Raw genomic sequence first — 24177 nt, forward strand, 5'->3', positions numbered from 1 at the left:
AAATTAAACTGTTCAATCTTTTTTTTTTTTTTCTAGCTAAACATGGACCTTTTACTGAAGGATTCAGCTTGCAGTGTTCGCACCTACCTAAGTTCAGCGCTGCGCAATTTGAAATCATGTTTGGATTTGGTATGGCATACTGTCACTTCTCTACTAAAAGGTAATCGTGTCTCGATATAATATTTTATTATGCATTTGTAACTTGTGTGTAAACACATATATTTTCTGGAGATTCTGAAACAGTTGTTGAAGTGTTATTTAAATACCTTGCTGGCTTATTTGTTAAAGGGTCAGTCCATTAAAGGAGCATTTCAGGTTTCTTGGCACTTTAAATAATTTGTTTTGCCATATTGGAACAAACAGATTATTTGCATGCAATATTGAACTGGTCCTTTTCTGTCTGTAATAGACTGTAGAAGCTTGTGCTACATACAGTAATTGGTGCTGTGTTCCAACAGCAATACAAGATCTCTATGCTGGATGTAGAAAGAGTCACTTGTACTGCATCTCCGCCATTTAGGTATTGTATTTTCTCTATCGTTCATTGACGGACGCAGTCCTCTGATGCATATCAGTAGGGTAATACCGCCCCCTACAGGAGTAGGACACTAGGCAGAATTTCTGGCTAAGCCTATGGACAGTGCCTGAGGGTATACCCTCTCTCTTCCTGCATAGGATGTCCATTTTTTAATCTGCCTAGTCAGGAGTAAGGACCTAGTTCCTTGCACGGATCTTTGGTCCTGGCATAGAAGTAATTTTTTTTAGGTGCTCCAGAGGCCTCCCTTTGAGACTATTTGGTAGGTTCCCCTGCTTACCCTGTCTCAGAAGGTGGTTTTCTTGGTGGCTATTACTTCTGCGCGCAGGGTGTCAAAGCTGGCGGCGCTGTCCTGTGGTTCTCCCTATCTGGTGGTTCACAAAGACAAGGTGGTACTTTGGCCGGATCCGTCCTTCCTGCCGAAGGTGGTTTCCAGTTTTCACTTGAATGAGGACATTGTGTTACCTACCAAGTGCTCTAAGCCTAAACCTCCTAAGGAATTTGCTGTGCATACCCTGGATGATGTTCGGGTGATTAGGGTGTATTTGGCGCCTGCCGAGTCTTTTCGCAAGTCTGACTCGCTTTTTGTGCTCACGAATGGCCTGAAGAAAAGGCTGCCTGCGTCGGCTGTGACTATTTCCAGATAGATCAGGCAGACAGTGGTGCAGGCTTATTCCATTAAGGGTCAGGTTCAACCTTTCCCTGTCAAGGTGCACTCTACTTGGGCGCTTAGTGGTTCCTGGGCTTTTTGCCATCAGGCGTTTTGTGCTTCAGGTGTACAAGGCGGCAACCTGGTCGTCTGTTCACAGCTTTACCAAATTTTATAAGGTGGTTGTGATGGCATGTGCAGATGCCTTCTTTGGTCGCAAGGTTTTGCAGGCTGCGGTTTAGAGGGCCCTTTGGCTTCCTTGAGGGTGTTTTTTCTTTTTGTTTTCAGGTAGAGCTCATCTGGTTGTTCTGATGAGTCCTGTGTTGCCTGGCTGGCCATGTTGGCCTTGGGGACTGTTTTTCTCTTACGTCCTCCGACAGTCGCCGCCCACTCATACAGTCTTCACCAATGGGGTATTGACTTCCTCTCCTTAGGAGTAGCTAGGCAAAAGACTTGTTAAAACAAAAGCATTTACATAGACACACCCATGGGGGCTGTCCCACTGGTCCAATACCCCTCCTGCAATAGCCATCCCAACTCAGTTTGTCTTCTGCCTAGTTCAGGAGTAGTCAGGCTTCCCTGTGCTGGGGCTACAGTCTCAGCCTTCTTCTTCCATTTTATACTTTTATTTTCTAAAAATGTCATGGTTTTCTTTGCATTGCTATCTGTTTATGTTGTCAGCTTTTAGTTAGTTGGATCCTCGGATGAAGATGGAGTTTGCGGAGCTGGGAATCGGACTGGTCGTCCTGGTTAGCCAGGACAGAGGTTCAGATGGAATCCCAGCCTGCCATTGAGCGTTTAATAGGCTATGTGTTCGCCCTGGCCTCATAAACGACCCATCCCTGTCCTCAGGCGGAAAGCAGGGCCTCCTCGGCCAGTCCATTGGGGGAGACGGCAGTCCGTGGGTCGGGTTGCTCTGCAGGCTCCGCTCTCTTCCTCTCCTCTCCCACGAGGAGCTCCGTGTTCGCAAGCCCGGCCGCCGCCGCCACTCTCATCAAGCGCCAGCGCCGCCCACCCCGGAAGTGACGTCAAGCTAATCGATTTTGCAGTCACCCCGAATCGATGCAGAATCGCGAAGGGTATATTCAGCAGGCCTAGTGGACTGTGATTACCACGGATGCCAGCCTGTTGGGCTGGGGTGGAGTCCTGGGCAACCTTTCTGCCCAGGGCACTTGGTCGGAGGAGGAATCCTCCCTTCCGATAATTATATTGGAATTGAGAGCGATCAGGCTGTGCCTGCTCCATTGGTCGGATCGTCTTCAGGGCCGTCCTGTGCGGGTGCGGACGGACAATGCCACTGCGGTGGCGTACATCAACCACCAAGGGGGCACCATGAGTGCCCGGGCAGCCCTGGAAGTGACCGGAATTTTGTCTTGGGCCGAGACTCATGTCCCGGCAATCTAGGCAGTTCACATTCCGGGTGTGGAGAATTGGCGGGCCGATTATCTGAGCCGCCAGACCCTGGACCAGGGGGAATGGTCCCTGCACCCAGAGGTATTTCAGATGCTGTGTGCAAAGTGGGGATCCCTGGATGTGGATCTGTTCGCGTCTCGGCTAAACCACAAGGTGGAAAGGTTCGTGGCAAGAACGCGCGATCCTCTGGCAGACGCCTCGGATGCGCTGGTGGTGCCTTGGCATCAGTATCGTCTGATGTATGCCTTTCCTCCGATTCAGTTGTTGTACAGATTCCTTCGCAGGTTGGCCTCAGAACAAGCACTGGTGATTCGGGTGGCGCCAGACTGGCCACGTCGGTCCTGGTACACGGACATCGTTCACCTGGCCATCGAGCCTCCTTGGCGGCTGCCAATGCGTGATGATCTGCTGTCTCAGAGTCCGATCTTCCATCCTGCTTTACAGTCGCTGGCTTTAACGGCATGGCTGTTGAAAGCCAGGTCCTGAGAGACAGGGGTCTCTCCTCAGAGGTAATTCCTACCTTAATCAAGGCTAGAAAAGCCTCGTCTGGTAAGATTTATTACCGAACTTGGAAAGCTTATTTTGCCTGGCGTGAGTCCAGGGGCTTCTCTCCTCGTTCATACTCGGTGGCGAGAGTGTTGGCTTTCCTCCAATCTGCTGTGGACCAGTGCCTTGCGTTGGCCATGATTAAGGGCCAGGTTTCTGCACTGGCTGTTCTTTTTCAGCGCCCTGTGCCGTCTGATTCTTTGATTCGCACCTTCATTCAAGGTGTGCGTCACTTGGCCCCTCCTAGAAGGGAGCCTCTGCCTCCATGGGACTTGAACTTGGTTCTGTCCGTGTTACAACATTCCCCGTTTGAAAACATCAGGGAAATCTCGTTGCCTCTGCTGTCTAAAAAGGTTTCCTTTCTGGTGGCGATCACTTCTGCTCGCAGAGTGTCGGAATTGGCGGCCTTGTCCTGCCGCTCCCCTTACCTGGTGGTTCATAGGGATAATGTGGTCTTGCGACCAAACCCGTCCTTTCTTCCAAAGGTGGTTTCGGATTTTCACCTCAATGAGGACATTGTCTTACCTTTGCTCTGTGCGAATCCTAAGCATCCTAAGGAGATTGCGTTGCATTCTTTGGATGTTGTCAGGGCGATCAGGGTTTACCTGTCGTCGACTGAATCCTTTTCGTAAATCGGATTCTCTCTTTGTCCTTTCTGAGGGACCTCGGAAGGGTATGGCTGCGTCTGCGGCGACCATTGCAAAATGGATCAGACAGACAATTGTTCAGGCCTATTCATTGAGGGAACGGGTACCACCCTTCCCTGTCAAGGTGCACTCTACTAGGTCGGTCCTGGGCTTTCCGGCATCAGGCCTCGTTGGCCCAGGTGTGTAAGGCTGCGACTTGGGCGTCAGTGCACACTTTTTCAAAATTCTACAAAATTGATGTTATGGCATCCGCTGATGCCTACTTTTGGCCGCAAAGTTCTCTGTGCGGCAGTCCAGTAGGGGACCCAGATTTCATTGCGGGTCCCTGGCTGTTGGGGTTGTTTACCCCTTGGTTATTTGCTTTCCTGGGTGTTGCTCCTGTTGAGCCTTTTTTGTTACCCAGAAGGTTCCCTTGCTGCTATTGTAAGGTTCCTTTCTCTGGTATGGGTACTGCGTTGCCTTTTCTGATGGTTGCGTTTTCCCACCCCTCATGTCTACACTGCTTTGGGACATCCCCATTGGTGAAGACTGTATGAGTGGGCGGCGACTATCAGAGGACGTAAGAGAAAACAGAATTTTTGTAAAATCTTACCGTAAAATTCCTTTCTCTGAGTCCTCCGACAGTCGCCTCGGCCCCTCTTTTGAGGTTCTTATACACTTAACTGCTTTGATACCAAACTGAGCTGGGATGGCTATTGCAGGAGGGGTATTGGACCAGTGGTACAGCCCCCATGGGTGTGTCTATGTAAATGCTTTTGTTTTAACAAGTCTTTTGCCTAGCTACTCCTAAGGAGAGGAAGTCAATACCCCATTGGTGAAGACCTGTATGAGTGGGCGGCGACTGTTGGAGGACTCGGAGAAAGGAATTTTACGGTAAGATTCTACAAAAATTCAGTTTTTCTTTGTTCTGCTGCTCCCACCCCTCATTTAGGTACTGCTTTGGGACGTCCCTATTGATATGCATCAGAGGACTGCGTCCATCAATGAACGATAGAGAAAACTGGATTTTTGACTTACCGTAAAATCCTTTCCTCTTAGGTTCATTGACAGACGCAGTACCTGCCCCTCTAATTTTTTGAGTGGTTTGGTGTACTTTTCTCTGACACTGCTTTGATACAAAACTGACATTCTATGCAGGAAGAGAGAGGGTATACCCCCAGGGACTGCCCATAGGCGTAGCCAGAAATTCTTTCTGCCTAGTGTCCTACTCCTGTAGGGGGAAATCCCCCCCCCCCACGCTGGTGGCTGTTGGGCCTACTCCCTGGGGCTGAGACCACGTTTCCAAGCTGAATGAAGAGTTGGGGGGTGCGCCGCAGGCAGCGGACGAACGATCGTGCGGGGGGGGGGTCTCCTCCAGGGCCCACCTGCTGATCGTTCCTGCTGTGGAGTCTGGGGGGGGGGTCCCCCTGAGGGTCCTCGTTTGCTCTGCAGGCCGCCATTTTCTTGTAGCCACATGTGCAGAGGATATTGGTGGCCATCTTGGTACACCCTGCACAGCCAGGTGTTCTGTGGGTGGAGCCCCTCCCTATACCCTGGGCAGTTTCTCAGCTCATTTTCCTTTTGGATCGAGCTTGCTACTTACACGTGCAGACATTCTGGGGCCTTCTGCATCTTGGTACAGTGAGTCTGTGGGTGTCTCTCTGTTGGGGGTCTCCAGTGCGATTGCCGAACCTTCAGGGGGCGCTGCAGCGCAGTGGGACTTTTAAAAAAAATAAATACATTTTCTGTCACTTTTTCAGTTTTTGCTGACGGGTTCCCCTGGTGCAACGTGGACCCTACAGATCATGTGTCCCTACCTGACTCCCTCGGGAGGCTGCAGGGCCCTCTGGGTCCCAGCTGTGTACTGATGCAATTTTGGTGGTCCTGGAAGCGTTGGGTCTCGGGTGGAGGTGGTGGATGCATTTGTTGTTTCTGTGTGGGAGACCCTGAAAATGGAGGACGCAGCTACGGCTGCGACTGGGGCACAGATTAAGTTTGGCACTCACTAGCCTTCCAGAGCAGCAAAGGTTTTTTCCTCTCCCGCGTATTTTGACAACATGCTCAAAAAGAATGGGACCACCCAAAGCGTTCCCCTGGGGTGCCTAAGCGCATTGCTATCCTATTGAGGAGTCCCTTATAAAGAAGTGGACTGTGCCACCTACGGTGGACCCTCCGTTCTCAAGGCTGAATAAGGCTACCATGATCTCAGTGGAGGATTCCACATCCTTTAAGGATCCGGAGGATAGGAAGGCGAAGGCTGTGGCCCGCAATATGTACTCCCTGGCGGGGTCTGCACTGAGACCGGTGTTTACGGTTGCCCTTGTTACGCACACGTCGACTGAATGGGCTAAGTTACAAGCCGTGACCTGGAGGGGAAACAGGTTCCCTCTGACTTCAAGGAGCTGTTGGACCGGCTGGTGCAGGGGCTGCAATTTTGTTTGGATGCCGCGCTGGACACTGCTCTCCTATTGGGCCGACTGTCTGTTTCGGCAGTGGTCCTTCGGCGTATACTTTGGTTGAAGAGCTGGTCAGCGGATCAGATTTCAAAGAATGCCTTGACTGATCTACCTTTCTCTATCGCTCATTGACAGACGTAGTCTTCTTGATTCTCAAGAGCTGGGTTATGTTGTCTCCGCAGGAGTAGGACTAGGCAGAATGACAAAACGTTCTGGCTCCACCCTAGGGGCAGTCCCTGAGGGTATATCCTCCCTCTCTCTGCTACAGGGAATCAGTTTTTTTCTGTCTAGTCAGGAGTAAGGACCTAAGTTCCTTGCTGGGATCTTTTGGTCCTGGCAAGACTTTTTTTCTTTAAGAAAAAGACATTTTTTAGGTAGTTTTCTCCAGTGTTTTTTTCCTGTGAGATCTACAAGCAAAAATGCCGGACTGGGCGACACTTGTGGTCACCCCAGCCGGCCTACGAGCGCGTGCAGACCATGGCATTGCGCTTGGTCGGCCGCGACATATTCAAGTAAGTATGCGGGGCCGGGCGACGGGCTGGATGTTGAAATCCAGTGGTCACCCCAGTTTCTGCCTAAAAGCGCGTGCAGACCAGTGCGCTGAGTCGGCCGCGACGGAGTCCCAGTAAAGGGACTGACTTTGCGAGTTAAAAGTCTCGCTTGGACGCCAGGTACCAGAGAGTCGAGGCGTCCACAAACCCCCACCCCGGTGGAGAGGGATTGTGAAGAGAGGGTGCCTGTCGGTTCGGTATGGTGAGTAAACGTTCCCTTTTTTCCTCATTATGAGGCAGTATATATTATGGGCCCCTCCATATATGGTCAGTATATATCTGATACTTACAAGTCCCCCTTGTAATACAGCATGTGTTTGTGGGAAGTGGACTTGGTTCAAGAGCTAACACTCTACCCAGCAGACTGTAACATTACAGCAGACATAGGAGGTATTATCCTACCTTATGTGCAGTGTATTTCTGTAGATCCATATGTCACCTCTTAGCAGAGTGCAGGTGGATGTGCTGGGAAGACGATATCGGCGGTCCGCCGCCATTTTGCCGTAGACCGAATGCCTGTATGTCCTCAGGTCACGCCGGCCGCCATGTTTTTGGAGTCTTATGTCTCTTCTATGGGGGCGGCCATGTTTTGTGAGCCCAGCTACCTCGTGGAGGGCTGGGAACGCCGGAAGGCGTACACAGGGGGCGGAGCCACGCCTTCTGCCCGGGAAAAAGCAAACAGCTCCTTCCAGTCTGTGTAAGACAGACGCTGACTGCAGTTTGTTGGAAACTGCACTGCATCGGTTGGTGAGCCTTGGGGGTCCCTCTCTCTCTCTCTGGGATCGAGAAGCAGGTACTCTGAGGGGCGCTATTGCGCTAGGGGGAGACACACAAAAAAAAAAAAAAAAAAAGAAAAGTTTTTTTGTTTTTGCTGGCAAAGGTGTCCTGTATTAACATGGACCCTGCCACTCATGTATCTCCTCCGGATCCCCTCGAGGGGTCTGCGGGATCCTCCAGCACCCCATTGACAATTGAATCTTTGTCAGCTATTATGGAAACTTTTGTGTCCCGGGTGGAAGTGGCTTGTCAGGGACAGGGCGCAAGAAAGCGACCCCCGCCTAACCCCTTATTATCTGAAACTTCGGATTCAGACTCTGAGCCTATTTCTGCAGTTGCAGGTACTTCATCTGGTATTGGTGTCTCGGGTCCTGTCTCTTCAGACAGTGAGGAGGATGTTTCGGCATCCGCCATAGCCCGAGAGGAAGCGTTGGTAAACGCACTCATTGTATCTGTTCAAGAGACCTTAAGGTTACAGGGTATTCCATCAGAAATAGCTGAAACTGAGATCCCTTTTGGGACTAAAAAACGCATCAAAGTGGCGAAGGTTTTTCCATTGCCCAAATGTTTTGGCAATCCAATCGAAGAAGAATGGCGTCTGCCAAAACGCACCTTTAATATTTCTAAACGCATTGACAGGCGTTATCCGTTTGAGGAAACCCTGATTAAGAAATGGACAGAACCACCTGTGGTGGATTCACCTATTGCTAGATTGAATAAAGCCACGGTTATTCCTTTAGAAGACGCTCCGTCTTTTAAAGATCCAGTGGATCGCAAGATAGAAGCTATGTCTCGCACCATGTTTTCCTTGATTGGATCAGCTTTCAGACCAATAATTGCTATTGGTCTGGTTTCGCAGGCTGTAACTGAATGGACCAAGTGGTTACGCCGGGACTTAGAAGAAGTCCCTCAGGCGGTATCAGATTTGTTGGAACAAATGATACAGGGGTTACAGTTTGTATGTGATGCGGCGTTAGACGCCACTCCATTAATGGCGCGAGCATCAGTCTCAGCAGTGGTTCTCAGGCATACACTGTGGCTAAAAGGTTGGTTAGCCGACCAAGGTTCCAAAAAAGCATTGGCTAATATCCCCTTTTCAGGAGAGCGTCTATTTGGAGCCAACTTAGATGAGATCATTAAGGATCTCACCGGTGGAAAAAGCACCTTTTTACCGCAAAATTTTAAAGGTAGAGGAACTCGCCAAAGACGAGGGCTTTCTTTTTCTGCTCACAAGAGGTTTTTTCGTCCAGCGGGTGAAAAAACTAAGTCCTCCAAAGCTCCTACAGGAGGCGTCAGGGGTCGTTGGTCGGGCAAGCAAAAGCCCGCCCCCTCCAGACCTGAAGATAAACCATCCAAAGCCTGAAGGTGCGCCCCCACCCATAACTGGGGTGGGGGGACGTCTTCGCCGGTTCCCAGATCCATGGCTTTCCAGAATCCCGGACAAATGGGTTTGCGAAGTCATAAGGTCAGGGTACAAGATCGAGTTTCGATCTCTCCCACCGGCGCGATTCTTCCCTTCCAATATCCGTCTATCCGCAGATCGTTTAGAAGATCTGCGGAGAGCAGTCACAGATTTACTACAACAAGGAGTGGTAGTCCACGTTCCTTGGACAGAACGGTTTCAAGGGTTTTATTCAAACCTGTTTACAATACCCAGGAAAGAGGGCAAAGTGCGTCCAATTCTGGACTTAAGGGCACTCAATTCTTTCGTCAACATAAGAAGATTCAGAATGGAGTCCATTCGCACGGTAGCAGCCTTCCTGCATCCAGGGGATGTCCTAGCGTCCATAGACATCAAGGACGCCTATCTTCACATTCCCATTTTCGCAGGACATCAGCGTTTTCTACGCTTTTCCGTAGAGGAGAACCACTATCAGTTTGTGGCGTTACCTTTCGGTCTCGCCACGGCTCCGCGGGTCTTCACAAAGGTGTTGGCCCCAATGTTGGCACTTCTGCGCCAAAGAGGTATATCGATTCTAGGTTACCTAGACGATCTTCTGCTTCATGCAGAGTCTCCTCAGACCTTGCTACAAAACATAGAAATTACTATGATTTCTTTACAGGAATTCGGGTGGCTGGTGAACCAGCAAAAGTCATTTCTGGTTCCCACCCAGAGGCTCGAATATCTGGGTCTAATTCTAGACACAGTCAGGACAAGAGTTTTTCTTCCGGTAGGGAAACTTCGAAAGATTCAATCAGCAGTCCAGTTGTTACTGTCCAACAGCTGGTCTTCCCTTCGGACTTGCATGAGGGTTCTGGGGTTGATGGTGGCTTCATTCGAAGCAGTCCCATTTGCCCAGTCCCATACCCGAATTCTTCAGCAAGAGATTCTTCTCAGATGGAATCGGAATCCGGAATCCCTGGACAATCAGATACGATTGAGCAAACAGACCAGAGAGTCTCGGGTCTGGTGGCTTCGGTCTCCAATGCTCAGCCAGGGAAAGTCATTTCTGCCAATATATTGGACGATAGTGACCACGGATGCCAGTCTATCCGGATGGGGAGGAATTCTTGGTCAGTTATCTGTCCAGGGACTTTGGTCCCTGGAAGAATCCAGGTTACCGATAAATGTATTGGAACTGAGAGCGATCAGACTTTGTCTGATTCACTGGACCGAGCAGCTCCAGGGCAGCCCGGTTCGGATCCAGTCGGACAATGCCACGGCCGTGGCTTATGTCAATCATCAGGGGGGCACCAAGAGTGTCCGAGCGGCCAAAGAAGTGGCTTGCATTCTTCGCTGGGCGGAACGATTTGTTCCAGCAATCTCTGCGGTGTTCATTCCGGGGGTGGAGAATTGGCAGGCAGATTATCTCAGCCGTCAGACCCTGGATCAGGGGGAATGGTCCCTCCATCCAGACGTTTTCCACCAGTTGTGCCTACGGTGGGGCACCCCGGATGTGGATCTGTTGGCATCACGATTCAACAGGAAAGTTCAGAGATTCGTGGCTCGCTCCCGCGATCCTCTAGCAGAAACCGCAGACGCACTGATCGCCCCGTGGGGGCAATACCAGCTAATATATGCCTTCCCTCCTCTCGCGTTACTGCCAAGACTTCTTCGCAGGGTAGAGGAGGAAGGAATCCCAGTAATCCTGGTAGCTCCGGACTGGCCTCGTCGAGCTTGGTACGCCGACATGGTCAGACTGGTGGCGGACGTCCCATGGAGACTTCCTCTCAGGGAGGATCTACTGTCTCAGGGACCGATCTTCCATCCTGCTTTACGATCGCTGGCTTTAACGGCCTGGCTATTGAGACCCAGGTGCTGAAGGACAAAGGTTTGTCAGCTTCAGTTATTCCTACTCTAGTTGAAGCAAGGAAAGCGACTTCCAGAAAGATTTATCATCGCACATGGAAGTCCTACATTGCATGGTGTGAACCTTTGGGGTTCCGTCCTCGGTCTTATTCGATTAGTCGAATATTGGCTTTTCTGCAACAAGGGGTTGAGCAGAAACTGGCCTTGAGTACTATCAAGGGTCAGGTCTCAGCATTAGCCATCTTCTTTCAGAAGCCTTTGGCTACTCATTCCTTGGTGCGGAATTTCATCCAGGGGGTGCGACATCTGGCTCCGCCAGTGCACGCGCCGTTACCCCCCTGGGATCTTAATTTAGTGTTGTCGGTTCTTCAGAAACCTCCCTTTGAAGATATTAGGGAGATTCCTCTACCCACGTTGTCCCAGAAGGTGGCCTTCTTGGTGGCTATTACTTCTGCACGCAGGGTGTCAGAACTGGCCGCATTATCTTGTCGTTCACCATATCTGGTGGTTCATAGAGATAAGGTGGTTCTTCGTCCGAATCCATCCTTCCTACCAAAAGTGGTTTCAGAATTTCATCTGAATGAAGAAATTGTATTACCTTCCCTGTGTCCTAAGCCCAGTCATCCTCGGGAATTTGCTTTGCACTCCTTGGATGTGGTCCGGGCGATCAGGGTATACTTGAAAACGACAGACTCGTTTCGCAAGACGGATTCACTTTTTGTGATCCCAGATGGACCCAAAAAGGGGTTGCCTGCATCTGCCGCGACCATTTCCAGATGGATCAGACAGACGGTAGTGCAGGCTTATTCCATTAAGGGTCGGGAGCCCCCGTTCCCTGTTAAGGCGCACTCCACTCGGGCACTTAGTGCGTCATGGGCCTTTCGCCATCAGGCGTCAGTGGTCCAGGTGTGCAAGGCGGCTACCTGGTCGTCGGTGCATACCTTCTCTAAACATTATAAAGTTGATGTAATGGCATCGTCTGATGCCTCATTTGGCCGCAAGGTTTTGCAGGCCGCAATTTGAGGAGACCAGTGGTCTACCTCGAGGGTTTTTTTCCGTTGGAAAATTTTTTTCTTTAGCCTCATTCTTGGTTTATAATGAGCCTTTAAAACTTCTAGTTTGGCACCGGTTGGGCCTTCTAGATTGGATTTGATTTTGTCAATCCCACCCCTCATTTGTGGCACTGCTTTTGGATGTCCCAGCTCTTGAGAATCAAGAAGACTACGTCTGTCAATGAGCGATAGAGAAAAATGGATTTTTGTAAGAACTTACCGTAAAATCCTTTTCTCTTAAGCTCATTGACAGACGTAGTACCCGCCCCTCTATCATTGAGTTGGGTTGGGTTAAATTCTCTGTACTGCTTTAAACAGAACTGATTCCCTGTAGCAGAGAGAGGGAGGATATACCCTCAGGGACTGCCATTTTTTTCAAGGAGATCGCTTGTTTGGAACTACCCTGAATGACGTCATTAAGGGTCTCGGGGGGGGGGGGGGGGGGAGAGTAACTTCCACAGGCTAACAAGGGTAAGGATCCTTGTCGCAGACGGGGTCCCCCCTCCTCCGCAAACAAAAAGTTTTTCTCTTGCGTCCTCCGACAGTCGCCGCCTCTTCATATTCGTCACATATGGGTATTAGACTTTGCTCCGAAGGAGTAGCTAGGCAACAGAATATGTTAACAATAAAGCTTTAACATATCCCACCCTCAAGGGGTGGTCCCCTCAGTCAATAACCTCCTACTTCCTGCAACCATATCTCAGTTTCAATGTCTAGCTTGTCAGGAGTGGCTGGCTCTCTCTGTGCTGGGGCTTTGTGCCCCAGACTCTTTCTTCTTTTTTGATTTTTTGTTTGAGTTTTCTCTCTACCTTTTACTTAGCTGTTCTTTTTGTCAGCATTAGTTAGTTCTTCGGATGAAGAGGATCATGCGGGCTGGGTCTCGGGCTGATCCCCCTGGTCGCAGGTCGTGGGTCAGTGGCTTCCCAGCCTGCCATCGAGCGTTCAGCCAGGTAACGCTCCTGGCACAGTGAACGACCCATCCCTGTTCGGTGCAGGGATGATTGGTGAGGTGGCTACCTCACTGGACGCTGTGCGGTTTCTTAACCCCCATTCTGTGCGTCTTGTATGCGACTCTCCCTGCCTCATGTGCAGCGGCTTGTTCGCCTGTGCGGGTCCCCCACGCCATTGTGAGGTAAGTGTATCTATGTGGGGACCTGTCTGTCGGGGGGGGGGGGGTGTCAGTCTGGGACTGTGAAACCTGCCTCTGTTCTCACTGTTTGTCTCCCTATCACTCTGCTGCATGCTGTGGGCTGCAAGGGGGGGGGGAGCTGTGTGACACTTTGTGTGTCAGCCTTGTCAGTGTGAGAAGCTGTGTGCTGTGGGGCATGTTTTGTGGCATGTTTGGGCACTATACAGCGATCGCTGCGGCGATCTAACATGTTTTTTTATACATGGATAACATGTGTGCATTACTGTACTGTGGAGCGGCGGTTTCGGCGCCTGACGGCGTCATTTTGCCTACACTCACTCCGGCCGCATGTTCTACATGCATGGCGGCCATTTTCTTGTAGCCTCCCATAGGCTTTAATAGAGCGCCCTGGCCGCATCACTTCCTCTTCTCCAGGATACACCGATCGAGGCAGCGGCGAGGGTCTCCTCAGGTTATATCCTTCTTATCCATTGCCTGTGTCAGTTTTATTGTCCCTGTGGGGGTCTCATTGTGCTTGTGTGTGGTGCGGTGGGCTGCGCTCGCCGCGCTTGTTAAAGGGGCAGTTAACCCTTTATTATCCGGCATTTGTAATTGGGGCAATGGATTCTCAGGAGGGCAAATTTCCTACCGTCTTGGTGGAAAGCCAGGGGACCGCTGTTTCCCCCCCAGGGGGGGATTTAGCCACTGTTGTGGCTGGCCTTGCTGCTCAGGTGCAGATGCTGGTGGCTGCTCAATCTACTAAGAGACCCAGAGTTTCTCTTTCCTCTGATTCTGAGGGTGAAGGTGATGGGGCTGTTATGGCGGGGGCCTCCTTATCGGGGTCCCGCTCCTCCCTGGATCTAGTGGGGTCCGAGGTGGAGGCTGAGGTTGAAGGGGTTGATAATTCTCCCCCTGGCTCGCCTGAAGAGCTTGCAATCATGGATGAATTGATTGCTTCCATAAAACAAACGCTGCGTTTGCAGGATGAAGTGTGTCCCCCCGCTGCCTTGGCGGCTTATGGGACGCAGAGAAAACGCAGGACGCCGCAGGTTTTTCCCTGCAATGATGATTTTCAGCACGCTGTTAAAGAACAATGGCGCAATCTACGCAAACCTTTTGCTGTACCAAGTAGGTTCAAGCTGCGTTATCCTTTCTCGCCTTCCACTGATGAAAGGTGGTGTGTGCCACCCCCGGTGGATCACGCAATTGCGGTTTTAAACAAATCCACTGCGATTCCTGCAGAGGATTCCCCTGTGTTCCGTGATGCCACGGATAGGAGATTGGAGTCTCTTGCCCGTCATACTTATTCTGTTACGGGTTCTATGCTTAAGGCTCTGTTTGCCTCTCTCATGGCGGCCCAGGCTGTCGCAAGTTGGACGCAGATGCTTAGGCGCGTCCTAGTGGCCGATTCGGCCTCGCCGGCGACCCTGGATATGGTGGATCAAATCCACCAGGGTGTCATGTATCTGTGTGATGCGGACTTGGACCTAGTCCCGTTGGCTGCACGTGTGCACAGCGTGGCGGTGTTGTCTCGCCGTCTGGTTTGGTTAAAATGTTGGTCGGTGGACCAATCTTCACGTAAGACCTTAGCCAATCTGCCTTATGATGGGTCTCGCCTTTTTGGGGAGTCCTTGGATGTGTTGATTAAGGGGATCACCGGAGGTAAGAGCACTCTCTTGCCCCATTTCCCCAAGGCTAAGGGGGCTTCTGGGAAGAAGCATGCTAATTTTCGGCCCCCTCAGGGGTCCTTTCGTGCCTTTCGGTCGCACTACAAGGGCAAACCGTTCAAAGGTCAAGGCTCTCAGAAGAAGCCCTGGTCTGGGAAACAGAAGTCCGGTCAATCCGGATCCGCAGCCCATAACAGTGCGGCCTGAAGGGGCGCCCTCACCCAGTTTTGGGGTGGGGGGACGCTTGCTCGGTTTTCTTCAACCCTGGTTGGCCCGCGTGCGGGACAGATGGGTTCAGGAGATCGTTCGATCTGGTTACAAGATCGAGTTTCTCTCTCGGCCGGAGAGCAGATTTTTTCCCTCAAATCTTCAACTGTCTCCGGAGCGTTTACGGGACCTGCACCTGGCGGTGCGGGACCTGAGGGCTCAGGGAGTGGTGGTTCCGGTGCCTCATCGGGACAGATTTGGGGGGTTTTATTCCAATCTGTTCACCGTGCCCAGAAAGGAGGGCAAGGTTCGTCCAATTCTGGACTTGAAGGCTCTGAACCGCTCTGTGCGGGTTCGCAAGTTCCGCATGGAATCCCTGCGGTCGGTGGTGGCTGCCCTGGTTCCGGGGGAATTCATAGCCTCCATCGATTTGAAGGATGCGTACCTTCACATCCCCATTTTCGAGGGTCACCAGAGGTACCTTCGATTCGCCATTGCGGAGGATCACTACCAGTTCGTGGCGTTGCCTTTTGGTCTCGCCTCGGCTCCGCGGGTCTTCACCAAGGTGCTTGCACCGGTTCTGGCATTGTTGAGGGCCCAGGGCATTTCTGTCCTGGGGTATCTGGACGACATTCTGGTTCGGTCTGCGACCAGCCAGGGTCTGGAGAAGGACCTGTCTGTCATGATGCAAACTCTGCAGGAGTTTGGTTGAACGATAAATTTTCCAAAGTCGACACTGAGTCCGTCGGTTCGTCTTCCCTACCTGGGAATGATTCTGGACTCGGTGCAGGCGAAGGTCTTCCTGCCGGAAGACAAACTCAGAACTCTTCAGGAGGAAGTCAGGTCCCTCAGGGACGTTCCGCACTCGTCTCTGCGGACGTGCATGAGATGTCTGGGATTGATGGTCTCGGCCTTCGAGGCGATTCCCTTCGCCCAGTTTCACACGCGGGGTCTCCAAGCGGAGATCCTGTCCATGTGGGACGGGCGACCTCAATCTCTGGATCTTCAAATCTCGTTGAGTCATCGCACCAGAAGAGACCTTCTGTGGTGGCTCCAGTCCCCGATGGTGTCCGGGGGCAAGTCGTTTCGTCCTATCTCGTGGACGGTAATCACCACGGATGCCAGCCTGTCGGGCTGGGGTGGTGTTCTGGGCGTTCTGTCCGCCCAGGGGACTTGGTCGGAGGGGGAGTCCTCCCTTCCGATCAACATTCTGGAATTGCGTGCGATCAAACTCTGTCTTCATCGCTGGACGGACCGGCTGCAGGGCTGCCCGGTTCGGGTGCAGACGGACAATGCCACGGCGGTGGCCTACATCAACCACCAAGGGGGCACCAGGAGTGCCCGAGCGGCTCGAGAAGTGGCCGACATTCTGTCTTGGGCCGAGACTCATGTCCCGGCGATAACGGCGGTTCACATTCCAGGGGTGGAGAACTGGCAGGCGGACTTTCTGAGTCGCCAGACCCTGGATCAGGGGGAATGGTCTCTCCACCCGGCTGTCTTCCAGATGTTGTGCGCGAAGTGGGGTCTTCCAGATGTGGACCTGTTCGCGTCTCGTCTCAACAACAAGGTGAGGAGGTTCGTAGCAAGGACGCGCGACCCTCGGGCAGACGCGTCGGACGCGTTAGTGGCCCCGTGGCATCAGTACAAGCTGATGTACGCGTTTCCACCGATTCAGTTGCTGTCCAGGTTCCTTCGCAGGTTACACTCGGAACGCAGCACGGTGGTTCTTGTGGCACCGGACTGGCCTCGCCGGTCCTGGTACGCAGACCTCGTGAATCTGGCGGTCGACGCCCCGTGGCGTCTGCCTCTTCTAGACGATCTCCTGTCTCAGGGCCCGATATTCCATCCTGCTTTACAGTCGCTGGCTTTGACGGCCTGGCTGTTGAGACCGAGGTCCTGAAGGAGAAGGGTCTCTCCCCAGAGGTCGTTCATACCTTGATCAACGCGAGGAAGTCTTCCTCGGGGAAGGTTTATTACCGTACTTGGAAGGCCTATTTTGTCTGGTGTGAGTCCAGGGGGTTTTCACCCCGCACGTACTCGGTTTCCCGAGTGCTGTCCTTCCTTCAAACAGGTGTCGATCAGCGTTTGGCGCTGGCTACGATAAAGGGTCAGGTGTCTGCGCTGGCCGTTCTGTTTCAACGTCCCGTGGCTTCCAACTCCTTGGTTGGCACTTTTGTTCAGGGAGTGCGGCATCTGGTTCCTCCTAGGAGGGATCCTCTGCCCCCTTGGGACTTGAATCTCGTTCTATCTGTGTTACAAAGTGCTCCTTTTGAACAGATCAGGGAGATCTCGTTGTCTATGTTGTCCAAAAAGGTCGCCTTTTTGGTTGCGATCACTTCGGCTCGCAGAGTGTCGGAGCTGGCGGCTTTGTCCTGCAAGTCTCTGTATCTGGTTGTTCATTTGGATAAGGTGGTCTTGCGACCTAATCCTTCTTTTCTTCCGAAGCGAGTTTCGGAATTCCATCTTAATGAAGATATTGTCTTGCCTTCGCTGTGCGCGAAGCCTAAACATCCAAAGGAGGTGAGACTACATTCTTTGGATGTTGTTCGGGCGATAAGGGTTTACCTTAAATCGACTGAGTCTTTTCGAAAGACGGACACCTTGTTTGGGTCCTCGGAAGGGCATGGCGGCGTCTGCCTCTACCATCGCCAAATGGATCAGGCAGACCATTGAACAGGCCTATGCTTTGCAGGGGAAGGTTCCCCCTGTGCCTGTGAAGGCGCACTCTACTAGATCTCTGAGTACGTCTTGGGCCTGTCGTCATGGGGCTTCTGTAGCCCAGGTGTGTAAGGCGGCGACCTGGTCGACCGTGCACACTTTCACAAAATTCTACAAAGTAGAACCTTTGGCCGCAAGGTTCTTAGTGCGGCAATTCCCTAGGGTCCCTTGTTGGGGACCTCTGGCTGTTGGGATAAGTTTTTTTTATCCCCTGGTTATTTGTCTTTTCCTGGGTTGTTGCTCCTGTTGAGCAATTATTTTTCCTGTAGCCCAGCTGGTTTCCTTCCTTTGGTAAGGTTCCTTTCTTTGATGCGGAGACTGCGTTGCCTTTCGGCGCGGATGCGTTTCCCACCCCTCATGTTTGCACTGCTTTGGGACGTCCCCATATGTGACGAATATGAAGAGGCGGCGACTGTCGGAGGACGTAAGAGAAAACTGAATTTTTGTAAAATCTTACCTGTAAAATTCCTTTCTCTGAGTCCTCCCGACAGTCGCCGCCCCCGCCCCTCTTTTGGGGTTTGGTTGTATACTCTACTGCTATTCCACTGAAACTGAGATATGGTTGCAGGAAGTAGGAGGGTATTGACTGAGGGGACCACCCCTTGAGGGTGGGATATGTTAAAAGCTTTAATGTTAACACATTCTGTTGCCTAGCTACTCCTTCGGAGCAAAGTCTAATACCCATATGTGACGAATATGAAGAGGCGGCGACTGTCGGAGGACTCAGAGAAAGGAATTTTACAGGTAAGATTTTACAAAAATTCCGTTTTTCCTTCCTCGGGGTCAGTCGACAAGGCGAAGCCTTTCAAGTCTCCCTCGGGCGGGTCCAAGCGACCCTGGTCTGGCTAGCAAAAGTCTGGTTTCTCCAGACCTGCGGACAAGACCTCCTCGGCCTGAGGTTGCGCCGCAACCCGTATCTGGGGTGGGGGGGACGTCTTTGCCGGTTCCTGTCCCCTGGCCCTGTGGCTATCCCGGATACCAGACAAGTGGGCTCAAGAGGTCATACGGTCCTGGTAAAAGATTGAGTTTCGTTCTGTCCCCCCGGTAAAGTTTTTCCCTTCCAATGTGCGACTGTCCCCGGATCGCTTGCTGGCGCTCTCTGGGGCAGTCCAGGACCTGGTGCAACAGGGGGTAATAGTTCCGGTTTTGTGTGTGGAACGTTTTCAGGGCTTTTATTCAAACCTGTTCACGGTTCCCAGGAAGGAAGACAAGGTGCGTCCAATCCTGGACCTGAAAGCACTAAATTGCTTTGTGTGAGTTTAAAAGTTTAAGATGGAATCGGTTTGCACGGTGGTGGCCTCCCTACATCAGGGAGATTTCCTGGCCTACATAGACCTCAAAGATGCCTACCTTCACATCCCAATCTGTGCAGGACACCAACGGTTTCTACGTTTTTACCCTGGGAGAGGATCACTATGAGTTTGTGGCGTTGCCCTGTGGTCTCGCTTCTGCTCTTCGGGTCTTCACAAGGTGTTGGCCCTGATCCTGGCAATGTTTCCGAAGGGGGGGGGGGGGATATCTGTCCTGGGTTACCTGGCCGATCTGCTTCTCTGTGCAGAGTCTCCTACGGTGCTGGAAACAAATTTGGCAATCACCATGAGAACTCTGGAGGAGTTTGGGTGGATTCTGAACCTTCATAAGTCGTCTTTGGTACCTTCCATGAGACTGGATTGCCTGGGCCTGATTTTGGACTCATCCTCAGCCAGGGTGCTTCTTCCTCAGGCAAAACTCCCAAGAACTCCAGACTGCGGTTTAGCTGTTGCTGACCAGCAAATGGTCATCCCTTTGGACCAGCATGAGAGTTCTGCGACTGATGGTGTCGTCCTTCCAGCCCCCTTCGCTCAATTTCACTCGAGGATCCTCCAGAAGGAAATCCAGAATCCAAATTCTGTTAAGATCCAGCTGAGCCAAGCAACTAAGGAGTCTCTGATCTGGTGGCTTCAGTCCCCGATGCTCAAGCAAGGTAAATCCTTCCTCCCTATATATTGGACAATTGTCAACCCGGGTGCAAGTCTGTCCGAATGTGGGGGGGGAGTTCTCAGCAGGTTGTTTGATCAAGGAGTTTGGTCCCTGGAAGAATCCAAGTTACCGATCAATGTTCTGGAGCTGACAGCGATCCGGCCTTGCTTCGTCCACTGCACTGAGTACCTGCGGGGTTGTCCTGTGCGCATTCAATCGGACAATGCCATGGCCTATGTCAATCACCAAGGGGGTGCCAAAAGTGCCCTTGTGGTCTTGGAAGTGGTGGGCATCCTTCGCTGGGTGGAATGCTTTGTTTCAGCTCCCTCCGCTGTTCCCATTCCAGGAGTGGAAAATTGGCAGGCGGATTATCTCAGTCAACAAGCCTTGGATACAGGGGAATGGTCCATCCATCCGGAGTTGTTCCAGCAGTTGTGCCTTCGTTGGGGCACTCCAGATGAAGATCTGTTGACGTCTCGGGTCAACAGAAAAGTACAGAGTTTGTGGCCCGCTCCTGGGACCCTCTGGCAGATGCCGCAGACCCGCTGGTGGCCTGTGGGGTCAGTATCAGCTGATGTATGCCTTTCCTCCTCAAGCTGCTGCCAAGACTGCTTTGCAGGATCAAGGCGGAAGAAAGCGGAAGGGATTCCGGTCATTGTTGTGGCTCCGCACTGGCCCCGCCGAGCTTGGTACGCCGACCTGGTCAGACTGGTCGAAGACGCTCCTTGGAGACCTCCTCTCAGGGAGGATCTACTGTCTCCAGGGCCAATCTTCCATCCTGCATCATGGTCGCTGGCTTTGATGGCTTGGATGTTAAATGCCAGGTGCTGAAGGACAGGGGTTTGTCTGCTTCAGTGATTCCCACTCTGCTTAAAGCGACTTCTAGGTAGATTTATTATTGGACATGGAAGTCGTATATTGCGTGGTGTGAGTCGTCTCTTGGGGCTCCCCCTCGCTCTTACTCGGTGGCTCGGATCTTGGTTTTCCTTCCACGAGGAGTTGATCAAAAGCTGGCCTTGAGTTCTATCAAGAGTCAGGTCTCGGCCTTGGCAGCTTTCTTCCAAAAGGCCATTGGCAACTCATTCCCTGGTGCGTAACTTCATCCAGGGGCTGCGACACTTGGTACCTCCAGTGCGACTTCTGTTGTCACCATGGGACCTTAATTGGGTGCTGTCGGTTCTCCAGCAACCTCCCTTCGAAAGTATTCGGGAGATTCCCCTGCTTACCTTATCCCAGAAGGTGGCCTTTTTGATGACTATCACTTCTGCATGCAGGATGTCGAAACTGGCGGCGTTGTCCTGTCGTTCTTCCTACCTGGTGGTTCACAGGGATAAAGTGGTACTTTGTCCGGGTACGTCCTTCCTTCCGAAGGTAGTTTCCAGTTTTCATTTAAATGAGGACATCGTGTTACCCTCTGTGTCCTAAGCCAAAAAAACATCCTACGGAATTTGCACTGCATACTCTGGATGTGGTTCGGGCAATCTGGGTGTCTACTCAGATTGACGACTACTGTGTCTTTTCGAAAGTCAGATTCGCTCTTTGTTCTCACGGATGGTCCAAAGAAAGGGCTGCCTGCATCTTCTGCGACTATTTCGGAGATGGATCAGACAGTTGTGCAAGCTTATTATGGGTGAGGTTCCACATTTCTCTGTTAAGGCGCATTCTATTCGGGCGCTTAGTGTTTCCTGGGCTTTTCGCCATCAGGCATCTGTGCTTCAGGTTTGCAAGGTGGCTACCTGGTTGTCTGTTCACACCTTTATCAAATTTTATAAGATGGATGTGCCGGCATCTGCAGATGGCTTCTTTGGCCGCAAAGTTTTGCAGGCTGCTGTTTAGGGGGCTTTTTGTCCTTCCTTGAGGGTGTTTACTGTTTGTTTCAGGTGGATCTCATCTTGTTGTTCTGATGAGTCCTATGTTGCCTGGTTGGCTATGTTTAGCCTTGGGGACTTGATTTTTTTTCTGCTGTTTCCACCCCTCATTTTATGGCACTGCTTTGGGGCGTCCCTACTGATATGCATCAGGAACTGCGTCCGTGCATCAGGAACTGCGTCCGTCAGTGAACGATAGAGAAAACTGGATTTTTGACTTACCGTAAAATCCTTTTTCTCTTAAGTTCATTGACGGACGCAGTACCCGCCTTCTATTTTGAGTTGGGTTGGTGTTATTTTTCTGACACTGCTTTGATAAAAAACTGACATCCTATGCAGGAGGAGAGAGGGTGTACCCTCTGGGACTACCCATAGATGTAGCCAGAACTTTTTTTTCTCTCTAGTGTCCTACTCCTGTAGGGGGCAGTATAACCCTACTGATATGCATTAGGAACTGCGTCCATCAATGAACTTGAGAGAAAAGGATTTTACGGTCACTCAAAAATCCAGTTTTTAACCACTTAAGTCATTGCAATATTTTATGTCGCACTGTATTTGCTCAGCAGTCTTTCAAATGCAATTTTTTGGGGAAAGATACACTTTAATTAAAAAGAAAACTAAACCATAAAGTTAGCATAATTAGTTTGTATAATGTGAAAGATGATGTTACACCGAGAATCGTGATCTTTCTTCTAAGCAAAAAAATTGTGATTCTCATTTTATCCAGAATCGTGCAGCTCTAATAGCCCGCATATGTAATTCGCAAACCTGCATAACCCTTTTATACATATACAATTACAAACTACCTATACTAAATATTTTTTAATCTTAATACACATTAAGAGGATTCTGATCTTTTTGCATGTGCTGTAAAGTTAACAAATTAGTGAAATAATTTTTTGTGGGATTTGTTGCTATGCACATGATCGTGGTTATGTACAGCCTAGACTTATTACTATCATTGTTGTTATTATTCAAGATTTATGTAGCGCCAACAGTTTGTGCCCTGATCGTTAGAGCTTACAATCTAAAAGGGAGGGTTAAGTGATACAAAAGGTAGTACCTGTGGAGGTTTAGCTGATGGATAAAATAAAAGTACAGTTGTTTAGGTGGGGACAGGAAAGGCTTCTCTGCAGAATAGGGTTTTCAGGGTTCCCATAAAAATGGACAGAGTAAGAGATGGTTCAACAGATTAGGGTAGGGAGCTCCATAAGATGGGAGAGGCTCGGGAGAAGTTCTGGAGGTGAGCATGGTAAGAAGTGACAAGGGAGCAAGAGAGCAGGGGGTCTTGGGAGGAACACATAATGATTTGGTTGGTAAATAGATTAGTGATATAGCTGTGGGCTGAGTTGTAGATGATTTTTTAAGTTGCGGTTTAGTAGCATTTTGATAAGTGTTTTTGTATATTTCTCTGTTACAGGTACAGAGACCGATACTTCCCATATGCTCACCTCTCTTAACGACATTCATTCTTCTGCCTCTGCATTGAACAAGATCTGTCTGCCATGGTCACAGCACATAATTGGTTTGGCAGAGTTTAGAAATTTGTCAGAGACTCTTATAATTGCCATTCAGAAGAGGGACTCCAACAGAGCCAACTTTGGCCAGCCACAAGATGCACAGCACAACTCTGTATTCTCACCCAGCGCCATACAGTGGGTGTAATCATAAACAGTGTATTGTTCTAATGCTTTAAAAAATGTTGCACTGCATGCTTAAAGAAACTGTATAGAGATTAACAGATTTTTAGATATCACTTGTATATGTCTTTGTATAAATGTATATTTTTTTCTTCTTTGGTAATTATATTTGTATGAATCTAATATTAGATTAGGAAAGAAGCCATGACCGGTGCTCAAATCGGAATTTAAACTGCATTTTTGTTGTTTTCAAATGCTTTATCCAGGCCAGGAAACAGGTTCACATTAATATTTTAATGGCAGCCTTTTGCGCCCACGCCCTTCCTCCACATTTGGCTACAGGAAGTGAAGAGAAGTCCAGTGATATAACTTTTAGCCTACAAAGGGTTTAGGACTCTCTCTTTACCCCTTTGTGATAGCACTGGTTCCTTTTGTGAGCAAGCACCGGAACTGCCAAGGGAAAAACAGGAGGGTGAGTCTTATGCTTCTCCATACCTGGAATTTTTTTCACTCTCAACCGAACAGAGCGGCGGTGGAGGAAAGGTAACTAGGTGCTCCTGGTGGGGTAACTTTTAGAGTGAACCTGTTCCTTAGCCTTGCATGAGAAAAGCACTGGCTTGCTTTAAGATCTACGGGCTATAAACACAGGAATAAAAGTTTGCAAACTCTCCAGTTCCGGTACTCTATATTTATAACGTGAGAACACAAAATAAAATACATACTGAAACCTCAATAATGTGTGCAGCTTTGTCATTCTTTCTACAACAGAGATGCCCAGCTAGGAGTCATGCAATGTCTCTCCTAAGCAGTAGAAGTTTATTACTGGATGATCATTTTGAAAGTTCCCACTCCCTAAATATTGTCTGTATTATATTAAACTTATTATTGTCTACATTATATTAAACTTATTATTTATGCTTAAAATGAAACTTCACTCTCTGTTAACATTGGCTATTTTTAAAGTGGTAAAAAAAAAAAAACTTTTTTTTTTTTATACATTTCTTTAGTTACTTTCTGGTTTCTAGGCCTATGCAAATGATGTCCCACATCCCAGGAGTTTTCAGCAGGGGAGGAGGGGTTTTCTCAGCTAAGCACGCCCTCTCCAGCCTGCATGCCTGAGCTAAGGGCAGATGG

General features: G+C 50.3%; 1 protein-coding gene across 1 annotated transcript in view; it reads left to right on the forward strand.

Annotated features, from left to right (window-relative positions):
* The window catches only part of KIF14 (kinesin family member 14), a gene marked incomplete at its 3' end in the record, with an annotated part of 104550 nt that extends 81482 nt beyond the window's left edge, over positions 1 to 23068 (forward strand). Inside the window, exons 28-29 of the mRNA XM_082266606.1 lie at positions 37 to 160; positions 22824 to 23068. Of these exons, the coding sequence (XP_082122732.1) occupies positions 37 to 160; positions 22824 to 23068 (369 nt within the window). The remainder of the gene's footprint in view (positions 1 to 36; positions 161 to 22823) is intronic.
* Between the last annotated feature and the right edge of the window lie 1109 nt (positions 23069 to 24177).

Source organism: Pelophylax lessonae, assembly GCF_965119305.1.
Source record: "Pelophylax lessonae genome assembly, chromosome: 8".
Taxonomy (NCBI): Eukaryota; Metazoa; Chordata; class Amphibia; order Anura; family Ranidae; genus Pelophylax; species Pelophylax lessonae.